Source organism: Gavialis gangeticus, unplaced genomic scaffold, assembly GCF_001723915.1.
Source record: "Gavialis gangeticus isolate Ggan-Ray unplaced genomic scaffold, GavGan_comp1, whole genome shotgun sequence".
Lineage (NCBI taxonomy): Eukaryota > Metazoa > Chordata > Crocodylia > Gavialidae > Gavialis > Gavialis gangeticus.
Genome location: NW_017728992.1, coordinates 49,305,058 through 49,318,858, shown reverse-complemented (window position 1 = coordinate 49,318,858; position 13,801 = coordinate 49,305,058). Strand labels below are relative to the sequence as shown.

The following is a 13,801-nucleotide window of genomic DNA, read 5'->3' as shown; positions in this document are numbered from 1 at the left end:
CCAAAACCCCCCCCCCCCCCCCCCCCAAAAAATAAACCCTCTGTCAAGTGAACTTGTAAAAACATATTTTACATAAATTTTTGGCTCATCATTTTTAATTAAAATTTGAATTTTCTGGTGTGATGAGTAGGTGAAAGCATGAAAGCAAACCTGGAAAATTGATTTTTTTTCCTATTTTTTTCCTCTTTAACACAAAAGGTAAGAGAACTGTTGCATCTAAAATGGGAAGTAATGTAATGGTTCCATAATGAGACAAGTACAATCAGTGAAGTTGGAAGTCATGCATTACTATATCACAAAGAGTCACAGATACCTAAACCCAGAAGTGGCCTAGAGAGAAGAGATAAAAAAAACAAGATCTCCAAGTACTCCTAAATACCAAGTACACAAACAAAGACTTGTCTCTAGCTTCTGCTGGAGATCCCTTGGTGATTTTGGAATGGTGAATACCCAAAGAGCTTGGGCAGACAGTGAGAAAGCCAACAGATGGCTTTAAATAGAGGGAATAGAAACAGGTGACTGACTAGTCTGAGAAGAATAAAAATAAAGTGGGAGAAGTGCCATGGTATTATCATTTTTGTAGAACCACCTGGAGTGGTTGCTGGCTTGTCAATGAATGCCAAAAATGAGTAGTGCCCATCTGCTAACCCTAATAAAAGTATACAGGAATAGAATTCCGTTGAAGTGACTTGCATGCTTTTAGAAGATCTATTTGTTTAAACTATTTAGATAGGTCATGCAGGTCATCACACCACTTGGCTTTAAGAACAATAATTCTGTAAGTCTTCATGTCAAACTTTTCACCATATCAACAGTCATAATACTGATTAACAGTGAGACGTAGACAACTTTAAGAAAGACAAAGAACTTGGGAATTATCATTACTTCCAAAGTTATTTTAGGAAGATATAGTAGGGCAGCTGAATGGACCATTATAAATCCTTGCACTGCCAGATAGGATGTTTAGTTTGAAATCCAAGACTGAACCCTTCTTTTTATTAACACAACAAACTATCACCACCCCCCTGCCATAAAATAGACCAAGTTTCCCATAGATCACTCTCTTTTAAATTGAGAGCATTTTAAGCTGAAGTTTGGGTTCAGAGCTTGCTTACCAATATTTTTCATGTATTTCAAGTTCAGCTGAAACAAACATAGCTGTTTTAAATTTTACATCACCATTCATATCAGATCAGAGAAGGCAATTTAGTTACATAGGACTGTCTAGACTCTAATGAAGTTATCCAAAACAACAATGGCTTCTCTAAATTCACAATTTAATATATAAGCTCATAAGTAAATATTTGGAACCAAGTTCTGTCTGCTGCAAGACAAATGTGTGAAAATGTAGCTTAAAATACACCTGCATCAATATGTGCAATGAGGACAAAAGAGTGTACACCAAATCAGCCCTTGGAGAAACACGGATCATAAAATAGAACGGAATAAAGATCTACATGTATGGCTAGTGTTCAATTAACAGCTAGTGCTATATGTGGATCCAGACCTAAAAAGTTTTCTACACAGTGACTCAGTAGATTTAAAACTACTTTGCTTTCAATGATTACACTAAAGCAAATGCATTTTTCAATGGGTCCACTGTGCCAAAAAAAATTATAAAAACTGTTTAGAAATAAAAATTAATGATAATGCCTAGGGACACAAATGGTACATGAACCAGTATAAGTGATCAGAAACCATTTCAAATCTGTAACACAACAGAAGTTAAGTGCACATAAACCTTTTTCAAAACACTGAAACCAGCTTAAAATAAACCTGGATGTACTATCAGACTTAACTGATTCGGTTAAATTGATTTATTGAACTTTTGTCCCATATTCCCTCCAGATTCAACTTAACTCTCAGTCCTCCAGCATCCAACGATGCTTTGCACCTCCCCTGAAACCTGCCCCCCCCCCCACATGGTGGGTGGGCTAGCCTTGGCCCAAGCTGTTTGCTCCAGATGAGCAGGATGCATGCTTTAGCAGCCCCAGCTTCTAGCCTGGGTCATTGCAGGCATGTGGCTGCATTTCCAGAATCAAAAGTGAATGTCTGTGTATATTGAACCAATAAGCACGTGAACAGTTTAGATCAATTTCCAAAGATTCAATCGATTCAGCCTCCGGTTTTTTGACTGTCTGTACTTAGCCAATGAGTATGCAAGAACTAGTTTTTTTTTTTAAAAGTTTTAAAATACTTCAACTAGTTTTTCTCCTTCAAATTTGGCTTTCTTTAAAATCTTCAATCTTAACGAGATCTACAAAATACAGCAAATGTGAAATTTCTGCCATTAGTTGTTTGTTTTTAAGTTGTCCACAGGTGAGTGGGAATTGAACTAGGAAATCTGGAGCTAAAAGTGTTAGCCTCCACAGTTTCAGCTAAAGTACTATGCATAAATGTAGAAGTAAATATAAAAGTGGAAGTCACCTCCTCTCTGGACTGAGCATAGAGGATGACACACAGGATGAATAATTTATAATTATTGCTGGCAAAGAAAGTTGTGCTTTGTTTTGAGCTTCCCTCATTCTCAAATAATTAAAAGTAGCTGACTAGATTTGGTTTACATACTTTTACACAAGTTGTGCTTGATGGACCATTAAGACGGCTTGTGTCCAAGTATATACTTTGTTTAATGCAACTTAAGAATCTGCAACAAAAAAGGAATTAGTTCTTAAGATTATGTTACAAGTTTCCCTTTAACAGAGGCATAACTACTGGCTTCATAATTCTAATGTTAATAGCTATTTTTGTTCACCTGCTTTATTTCACTACTGAATCATTAAGAAATTCCAAGTGAAATCAAGTGAATGTTTATTATCTGGAAGAAAATCGAAGGCTATATCAATGTTAATCCACCAAGGTGTTCTCAGTAACAAAAAAAATTGATAGTCTACCACATATGGTTTTAAGATGTTGGTATCTTTTAATCATCACTATGAAGGATAGTATTTGCTTACATTATATAAAAATATAATACACAAAAACCTGAGCAGATGACACTAACATCAAACAACCAACAAATGAAAAAGGCACCACTCAGAGCTATGTAATCATAAGAAGGTTCTCTCTCAAACCTCTTCAATTCAGGGAAAAGCATGCATGGAATTTTAATATACAACATGGCTCCCTTTTCTAAAGATAAAACAGTTTACAAAGTAGGCTTTCAAGCAATAACACTTAAGCCATTTTTTCCACAATTCACATTTCTTTTTCATGATCTAACAAGTCCTGTGTGCTGATTAGATTTATTCCAGGGCAGATTGCCTCTGGTAAATATGCTGTCTTTAATTTCTTTAAGAAAAAATGTAATTGCCTAAGCAATTATATTTTTTACCTTTAGCCTTCACAAACGCTTCACTGTGGTCAAAATCTGCTCCAGAAATAATGATATAGCAGATAGCATTTTCCTTTAGTAGGCACATACCAATGAAAACAACACATCTCAAAATTCCCTAGGTATTATATTTTATATTACCTTTTTGCTTTCCAATCCATTTTTCTTATATCTGTGACTAATTAAGGCTATTATGTAGTGACTGGCTAGTTAGAATTACTCAATTCAATCTTTAAAATACAGGCCCATTTTGACTTGGACATCTTCCAAGTTGAAATAGGAATAATTTTATTTCTCAGTGGCATCAGATTTAGGTTTTATTCTCTTATGAGTTTTTATAGCTTTATTTTAAAGTTTTACTCTAAAGAGTGAGTGGATAAAAATGGTGTTTTGTTACTACATAGATCTTAGCTTGGTATTTATTGAGAATCATTTATTCATATTACTGCAAAAAAGTTTGGGGCTTGTTCCCTACTGCTTTTTTTCACTTTTGAACAGGCTTGACACTTCTCAGAGAGAGTGAGCTGGATTCTTTTCTTCACGCATCATGCATGGATTAACTTATCAAGTTTCCATCATTTATACTAGGGCAAACACTGACCCTTATAACCAATGTTGATGCACAATGAGGAAGGGATTCAGTGTGGAGTTAATATCCACAACAGAGTTTGCAATGCTGGTAGTTCAATAAAAAAAGAACATGTAGAATTTAGAAATCAAACATGGAACTCACAAAACTGACAGATCACACTTCTGATTATAAAGAAAGCACCTGAAAATATTCAATGAACATCATCTCTGAATTTTTAAATAATTCATGTTGGCTGTTTGAGTCATAAATATGAGTATTTTGTAAATAACAATATAAATTTTGTGTTTTAGTGTTTAAAGATTTCTTTATGAGGGAGATGATGATTTAAATGGAATTTTAGCCATATTGGGTAGGTGAGGGGAAAGTACTGGTCCTGATTTTTGAATTATTTCATTTCTCATTTCACTCCCCATCAGGAATGTGTGATATACGAGTGGCTATTCAAGAGTCACCATTTCACCATTAGGAATAACTATTAACTTTTTCTAAGAAAAGGTGATAACTGTGCATCTCCCACAGCTTCTCTTCCAATTAGCATATATTGTTTTACAGAAATATCTTCCAATCCATTTTAAGGCATGACAAACACAAATTAGTAAATAGTCTTGGATGACCTTCTTTGTGTACTAGATGTCAGGACATCTTCCCAGAATTACATTATGAGATTTATTAGCTGCTTTTCAGCCTATTTATTTGTACTATTAGAGATGAAGGGGTTCTGTTTCCAAGGCTAGGGACAGAAGTTACACATAAACTAGTTTAAGTGATCAAAACTGATGTAAACCTGTAACAAAACAGAAGCTCAGTGCACATAAACCAGTTTCAAAATGCATGAAACTGGTTTAACATAAACCTGGCTGAATGTAGTATTGGACTTAACTGATTTGGCTTAAATTGATTTATGAAACTTCTGTCCCAGACCCCTTTCTGAGTCAAGGCTGGGCTGGGCTGTCTGCTCCAGAGAGCAGGGCTGGCCCCTCCCCTGTTCCCAAGCTGGAGCAGTGAGGGCTGGCTGACAAGTGGATGGGGGAGGCAAGCCTGGCTGGGGATAAAGCCCAGTCTATGCAGGAGTGGGGGGGCAGGGGCTACTCCCCCAGGCAAATCCCAGCTGAGGTCTGGGGCGAGGGAGGGGGGTTAAACACCCCTGCCCCTGCTCAAACTTACTGCTGGCTACAACTGCGGACTACAAATCCCAGAGGCACATGAAAGCAGTAAGAGGAAGTGATGAGCAACCCTGCAGAGTCCTGTTTCTATGATTATGGACTGCAAATCCCAAAGACCTTGGGGCCAGCAGGAAGAGGAAGTGAACACACAACCAGAAAGCCATGCTCCACTGCAAGCATGTGGCTGCATTTCCTGAATCAAAGGTAAATGTCTGTTCACTTCTGTTTCAATTTAATCTGTGCAGTTTAGACTAACCTGCAAAAACTGAATCGATTCAGCCTCGCGCTTTTTGACTATCTGTACCTAGCCCAAATGTTTTCTTTCATTCACTCTATAATAGCGCCATCCAGTGGTATCACTTAATATTACTCATCAGCCCCAAGTGTTTGCCCTTGCAGATATTGGTAATAGTTGCTTAATAAGCTTGTGAGGCCAGTCAGATAACTAACCAGGTAACATACTGCAAGTTATAGACAGTCTGCTTATACCCATACACCAGCACCTCACCTGGAGGAAAAGAACAGGTAGAAACTATGGAATAGCAAAAGTATCTGATAGAGCTTATGCCTGACACCCATATTAATGGCCCTTAGGGGTCCCTCTACATGTGCAGATAAAGGCACTATGGGATCTAATACATAGTTCAAACAATAACGCCTCCTGCTATGCTATTCATGGATTAGGGAGGGGTTCCACCCCCCTCCTTAATAACAGAGCATTTATCACCCCATCAGAAAACAAACAGCTTCTCTCATTAGTTCAAACTCTTCTTTAAAAAAGAAGAAACAGAAGGGAAATTACTAGCTGAGCTGTTGATTAGCTCCTATCTGCCACAGCACAGACCAGCTCATAGTCTGATAGCTATAGTCTGCCAGCTCATAGTCTGATAGCTAATGCTGTGTGTCTGTGTAAGGCAGAGGGGATGGGGGATCCCTGTTTAGCAGCAAGTGGGGAGGGGAAGGGGAGAGCAGGAGGAAGCCAGGTAGATGCTGCTGTGCCTGCAAGTCTCTGCTGGAGCTGCAGCCAGGGAGTAGAGGGGAGGGCCAGCCCTGCTGTGGAGCAGAGAGCCCCATCCAGCCCAGAGAGCATGCCGAGATGCTGGGGGTGTCTGGTTTAACTTAAACCAGCAAGGCGTCTGGGACAGACATTACATAAACCGGTTTGAGCCAAATCAGTTAAGTCTGATACTACATTCAACCAGGTTTATCTCAAACTGGCTTCAGCCATTTTCAAACCAGTTTATGTGCACTGAACATCTGTTTTGTTACAGGTTTAAACCAGTTTCTGATCACTTAAACTGGTTTGTGTGTAATGCCTGTCCCTAGCCAAAAAGTCCTTCCTAATCTCCAACCTCAACTATATCAAATCTTTTCACCAACACCAACTCTTTTCCTAACAACAGATTTAATTAACACCTACAAACATGACCCAGTGGTTAGAAAAGAGGCACATATCTGAATTTCTGTTCAGCACAGCAACAGATGGGCACCACCTCCAGATTCGAGAACTGCAACTCACTATATATGAGAATGAAGCTCCACCTCCCCACCACCCTCCAAAATCTCAATCAGTATAAAAAGCAGCAGCCCATTTGTTTAACACCACCAGTCATCTGAACATAACACTGAAATTCTTCATTTTGGCAGCTGGTCATACCTAGTTGGGAGACTGGCCCTCACTTGGTGACCCTGGACTCTCATGATAATCCCAGTGTACTGGAAAAATAAAACTAGGGCAAACCTTATGTTTGAGGACAGAACTCTCACCTGAGCTACACCAAGGAGAAAAGCATAGCTTTCACCTGCAAAATATAAGAATGGTCATGGAGCTACCTATTTTCTCAGCTAATGCAGACTTCAGTTCTTCAGCTAAAAGCTTTGCCCTCAGCCAGTTCTTCTCAGAAAGACACACAATAAATCCATTCATTCACACACTACTGTGCTAAACAAAGCCTATGAACAAATTCAGCTGCAACTACAATGGGCAGGAAAAGAAGAAAAAAGGGGACAGAAAGAAAGAGATTTGAGTCTAAATATTTGAGATGCAGTCAGGGACACATGCACACACTGCTACCTTAAATAGTGAGAAGTGTCCTAAATTGGCTTATTTCTTATAAGACTGTCTTTAGGTGATTTTCTTTTTATTGGACTAGTGTGAAATTTGTTATTTTTAAATGCATCTTCATTTTCCTGTTTGTGTCTAACTGATAAGCAGCAGCTGTACTGGGCAAATCTAAGAGGTAAACAGGGATGGATTTCTGCCTTATGCAAAAGAGAAAACAAGAAAATACTAAAATAACGTTCTACTTTTGACACTAAATAGATTCAACAGATTCTTAAAAATCAAAGCCATACCATTTTAGTTCTTAGGTCTTTGTGGTATATTGATTTCTTTTAGTCCTTGATCTGCATCTGTGAATGCCTATCATACTGGAACACAAGAAAGTAACACTCATGGGGCAGTTAAACTACAACATGAATGCAATCTTCCAGTTAAAGATGAAGCCTTTAAATCTCTAGAGGATTTTTTAAAACAGAGCAGTAACATACAAGTTTATGTCAGAGGAAAAGCTGACAAGCTTGTGTGAATTTCTGTTAAAGTTGTAGATACGTTTTCTTGATCCCAAACACATGTAAATGTGTCACTTTTGGATTTATTGGTTAAGCAGCACAATCCATCTGCTGACTTCTTTTAGTAACAGTGGACTACAATCCTTATGAAATCAAACATTTGTTGATACGTTCTGAAAGTATGGAAAAATATCTTCTGTTTCAAAACTGATTTTGCATACTTTTTTAAAACTTTGAAAGACCACATGTGCAATTTTTAATTATGAAGCATGCATTTTCAGTTCTTTTAAAATATTTCAGACAAAAACATTTTTCCTCCCAACTTGCATGTGACTTGTGTTTCAGGACAAGCTGTCTTTGACAATCACTGTTCCAGAATCAGCCTAACCTACACTGTGTATTTTAGACAAACACTGTTCCAGAATCAGCCTAACCTATGCTGTGTATTTTAGTTTTGAACAAGCAAATAGAGTTGAACGATCCAAGATATTTTAGTTAAAATTGTTCAAAATTTAGCTTGAAGGACTGAATGGGCATCTGATAAAATCTAGCACAATTATGAAAGAGAAAACGCACAGTTATTCAGTTCTCTGCATTCCTGCCTTCTATAAATTGACAGAAAATCTTAAAACTACATGTTCCCTTGAAGTAATTTTTACTTCTGCAACTGCCACTCACGCAGCAAATGGCCATAAACTTCTGTGATCTTAGCAAAATCACTGGCGTTCATATTCTATCTAGACAAATGTGCATGTCAGCAAGCATAACTCCTGAACTGGATGCAAATAGGTTATTCATTGGCATTAGGAGGTACTGCATGCTGCCTCTTTGCATTGATCTTTATGACCACTGTATGAATACTTCTAATTTCTATTAGTGCTAGAGTTTCCTTTTGAATCTAGGCACTACTTCAGCAGTATAAACATGTGGTCTTATTGTACACTGGTGTCTCACAGGTAGGACTTTCTTTCCAAGTTCCAACCATTTATTTGCTTTTGGGGTAAAAAGGTAAATTGGGGTCTTCTCCTGCTCCAGTGAATGACAAAACTCCTATGTTAGGGACAGACATTCAGAAAGTCAGATCCTGAATTGCTTCAATTTTTGCAGGTTAGTCTAGTCTAACCTGCTTAGACAGAGCCAATTTGCAAGTGTCCAGACATTCCCTCTGGACTGAGGAAATACAGGCACATGCCTGCAGCTGCTCAAGTCAGGAACCAGGAGGCGCTAGAGTGTGTCCTCAGCTGCAGAAAAACTGTGCTGGGGGGGAGGGCAGGACTGGCCAGCCCCAGCTGTAGCCTGAAGTGAACTGGCCAGGGAGGGGGTTTAATTCCACCCCCCATCCCACTGGCAAGGACCCAAGCCGGAGTCCACCTGGTGCTCTCCCCTCACTGCTGCAGCAGCAGGAGCAGGGGCATAGCTAGAGGCCAGCTGGCATGCCCCCAAGGCAGGGGGGGCAGGGAGGGGGTTTATTCCCCCCTCTGCCCCCAAGGAACCACAGTGGGGCCTGCCAGCCGTGACTGCCGCCATTGCCGATAACTCCATGTGGGGCGAGCAGTGGAATAAGCCCCTACCCTACCCCCTCCACCAGATGTTGAATGGAGGGGAGAAATAAACCCTCTCCATGCCCCAGTGCCTAAAGGGGCTGTGCCAGATAGCCTCTAGCCACGCCCCCGTCCCTGCCGCTGCAGCAGCAAGAGGGAAGCACCAGGCAAACCCTGGCTCGGGTCCATGTTCGTGGGACAGGGGAATTAAACTCCCTCTTTGGACAGTTCACTTCAGGCTACTGCCAGGGCTGGCCACACCCCCACCACTGAAGCAGCAAGTGGACAAATCCCTGGCAGATCCGTGCCTGTGGGACAGAGGAGGGAGAAGGGAATAAACCTCTTGCCTGACCCCTTCACCTGAGGGGGGCCAGCGTCTGACCATGCCCTCGCCCCTGCCGGCCCCTGCTACAGCTAGCGAGCAGAGGGGCAGGGCCAGCCCTGCTCTCTGGAGCAAACAGCATGGTGCAGGACTCCAGAGCATGCTGGAATGCTGGGGGACTCAGACTTAAACCAGGAAGGGGTCTGGGCCAGATGTTCCATAAACCTGTTTGAGCTCAATCAGTTAAGTCTGATGCTATATTCAACAAGGTTTATCTCAAACTGGTTTCAGCCATTTTAAAACTGGTTTAATGTGCACTGAACTTATGTTCAGGTTTAAAACAGTTTCTGCTCACTTAAACTGGTTTATATGCCCCTAGCCCCACTATCTTCAGTTACGACGATCAAGTCCTCAGTAAGTCGTACTCAGAGTGTGCCTTCATCCATTACCCAGGAATATGTATTGACACTATAGAATGAGAAGGCAGCAGAAGCAGGAAGGTGTAATTCATTAATCAATAAGGGTCAACCTTTAGTAGCAGGCATGCCACAAATTATCCCTGCACCCACTCCAAGTGCCAATCAGATCCCCTTCTCCTGACCCATCATCTGCTCAGCTTTCTGCTGCCTTCCATGTGCTCATGACCTGATCTGCTGCTCTGCTTTCTGCTTCCTTCCCTACCTACCAGTATACTTCCTGTCCCCTCCTCAATCTGCCATGTTCCACACAGAGGCTGCCTATACCACTTCTGGCATCTGGGCCACCCCTAAATTAAATATTTCAAGCAACCCATCTACAAGAGGTACTTCTTGGGAATATTTTCTCCAAGACAAGCTTTAACAAAAAAGAAAGAAAAAAAGAGAACATATCTCACAAGTTTTCTACATTTTTTTTTTAATTTTAATTCAAAAGCCCAATGTGGTACATAGGACTTTTCTGAAAAAGTTTATGCTCAGGCTGTACTGACACATTAACTAATTAATTCAGTTGAGTAATAATAATAAATATGAAATTATTACACAGTGCTTCTTATCCATCCCAAAACAATCTAAAAAGGTTAGTACCAATGGGGAGGCTAAGAGGGATGAGGAAGGGAGATTTTTCAGAAGCCCAAAGGTCAAGTAGATGCCCAATTTCTATCCAAATAAATTAGCTGTCTAATTTCCACCTCTGCCTTTGAAAATATCCACCTATAGCAGAGGCATAACATGCAATTTCTGCATCACTGGCAGCAGCAGCTGGGTTGGTAGCAGTAAAAACAGCCACCAGTCTTGTGCTTCCTCTAAAACAGGATCCCCGGGCTGATGCCCCACTCACCCACCCTCAGATACACTACTTCTTAGCAGTATGCTACACATGGGGAAAAGAAGCAAGGAATCACCAGGCAACCTGCCAAGGTAGCACAGCAGATTAGAGACAGAGCCAGGGACATAACAGGTATCTCCTAACTTGGCGCTGTACTGCCCTATTTGACTATGCTGCTTCAAAGTAGATAGGTAGGTAGGAATTTCTAGCCAAATTAAACTGCCTTGGCATAATTTATCCCAGACAGATACATTCTTCTTAATCTGGAAGAAAAAGCAATCCAAATGGTTATTACCTAGAATTCCAGTAAATTAAATGACCATCAAATGAAGTAATATAATAGCCAGGTTTAGGATTATTCCCATTTCATACCAAAGCCCTATGCTCAGTTCATATTCTTCAGTTCTCTCATTTCTCTACTCCATGCCACTACGAAATTGAATTTTTCCTCTTAAGAAGCTGTTAGTTTGTATTGAGAAATAAAGTGAGAAAAATCATTTATCTACTTTGGCCTTCTCCCAAATACAACTACAACAACTAGAACCAATACACACTAATGAGTCAGAAATTAGGGAAAGAAATCACCTATTAGGTTCATGTAGTCTATCCTCCTCGCCAGCCCTGGATCATTCCTTAATGTATATGGATTATTTTTTTTAACAGTCGCACATGTCCCCAGATATCACTGTAAATGATAGACATTCACATGTCATAGTGTTTGTGTGTACGTGTATTTTGAAAGGTAATGTTTGCCTTAGAAGTAGCATATGGTCTGTGCTATGTGGCAGTTAGAATACTTTTTTTTTAAAAAACTAGCAGAGAAAATATCCAGCTAAAATTTGAGCATCTTGTTGGTACAAAATGCAATGCCATCAAAGGACTGCAGCAACTCAAATTCCCTTTTGGAAAAGAAAAAAACATAATGAAGCCACTTCTTTTGGATGATGTCAATCTATTATTTTGAGCTTTGATTTTGTCAAGAGGCAGATGAGCAACTAAGATGCATCCATTTCGACTTCAGAAATATGGATCTATTGCCCTGAAAAAAAAAGTGAGGGACACATTACAAAACATAAAAATGAAAGGATAAGAAACATTTTTTGACCACCCTCATAGGCAATGAATTGACAAAACATGCAAACTAACATGTCTGCTTCCCCTTGGCACTTAACACCAGCACTACAATTTGTTCCACCAGTGAATAAGAAACTTATTACCTGTCCTAGATTGTGAACTATTAGATTATACATTTGCAGCGTCAAAACTCTCTCTACTTATGCTTGCATAGGACATGGGGTAGGGGTTTCCAAATGGCTTCTAGTTCTAGCTAAGCCAAATACTAATTTAAATTAATTCCTGTTGGATTCATGGTCCCACACAGGATCACAATGCAGAATTTGAGAATTGCTTAGCCCTCATCCCAAATTCAGCAGCAAAAAAAAAGGGTACTAGCAGTAGCACTTAGTCCTTGCTCCAGAGCTCAGGGGCTGGGTGCCACCCCCACTGGTCCTCTCTTCCCTTTACTGTATTCCAAAGTGGGGAAGAGGGGTAGGAAAAGGTTGGATACACCAGAGCTCACTCTCAGGTTCTAGAGCTGCATGAAAGCAGGGGCTGCAGCCAGAACCCCACTGATCAGCTGGTGAGCTCAGAGCTCATAGCACATGTGGAGCTATAGAGCTGCGCTGACATGTCAGTGAGCTCAGAGATCTCATTGTGCATGCAGCACATAGTTGAAATGGTGTGTAACAATGCAGTCTACCCTCTGCCCCACCTTGATCTACCCCTAGTGGATATTTTGTACATATTTCTACATGTGATTTAATATTCTCCTTGGTCAACTTTTGGTCAGCAAGCAATGCAAAACAAAATGCATAATACAGTAACCTATGTTTCAATTAAGGTCTAGCATTATTAGAGGTGAACTTGGGTATTTCCAATTATAACATAATAGCAAAGAAATATAAACATGGTGCACAAAAAAGTGACCTTTATTCAACCTACAGAGACACCTATCTTCACCTTTAGGTGGGACATCAGAAAATGAACTTTTCAGCATTGCAGAAGCTTACTTCAATTTAAATAATTAGTATAAGGACTCAAAAGTATCACTCTTCAGTTTTAGATTTTAACTAAATTAAATGGCAGGTAATTTTTTAATGAAAATATAGCAAACTTCTATAAAAAGCACATCTCCCTGACTCCACTAAGAGCTGTGCCAGCAGGGGTGAAGTGCATTCTGGAAAGGCACTAGCTTTCAAAGAGACTTCAGGAGATGGCATAAGCGGTGGGCACAAATATAAACATTCTGCCATCTGCCAAGTGACAGCAGAGGCCTTCTTTTGATCAATAGGAGGTATTATTCTGCCAGCAGAAGGAAGAGGTTCTGTTGCTACAGGGGAGCTCAGAATGAAGAGACATTCATAATTTTCCCAACAGATCCTAAGTCTGCCAGCAAAATAATGTGGTAGAAACCAAGCCCACCAGGCATAACCAGCACCTCCTGTTGACTCGAATGGGTGTTGGAATGGACCTTTAGAGTCAAATCTCCATTAGAGAATTCAGGACTACACACCATCCTTTAGCAAACATCTGGCAGGCAATGTTAAGCCCACTTTGGACCTCTCCCTTCACAGAGGCTCCTCAGACATATCAGAGGAACTGGAAATGGTTGTGCAGTTGCAATGGGACCTATAGGATCGTAGTGTACGTCCCTGAAAATTTCCAGGGATGGAGATTCCACAACTTCTCTAGGTGGCCTGTTCCAATGCTTCATAGTTTCATAGTTTCTAGGGTCGGAAGGGACCTGAGCAGATCATCTAGTCCGACCCCCTGCCATGGCAGGAAGAGCACGGTAGTCATCCAACCTCCTCTTAAAAACCCCCAGCGTGGGAGCCTGCACCACCTCACTTGGAAGCTGGTTCCAGACCCTAGCCGCCCTGACCGTGAAGTAGCGCCTCCTGATGTCCAACTTAA

At 40.5% G+C, this 13,801-nt stretch overlaps 1 protein-coding gene across 5 annotated transcripts in view; it reads right to left on the bottom strand.

Moving 5' to 3' along the window:
• FARS2 (phenylalanyl-tRNA synthetase 2, mitochondrial) overlaps positions 1 to 13,801 on the bottom strand; it is a 531,358-nt gene that overhangs the window by 482,454 nt on the left and 35,103 nt on the right. For 4 of the 5 annotated variants that reach the window (XM_019522137.1, XM_019522122.1, XM_019522131.1 and 1 more), the window contains exon 3: positions 405 to 490. The exons of the other annotated variant lie outside the window; for it this stretch is intronic. Coding sequence is in view for 3 of the 4 variants with exons in the window: in XM_019522122.1 (XP_019377667.1) it covers positions 405 to 490 (86 nt within the window). In the remaining variant the exon portion in view is untranslated. The remainder of the gene's footprint in view (positions 1 to 404; positions 491 to 13,801) is intronic. 5 annotated transcript variants of the gene reach the window in all.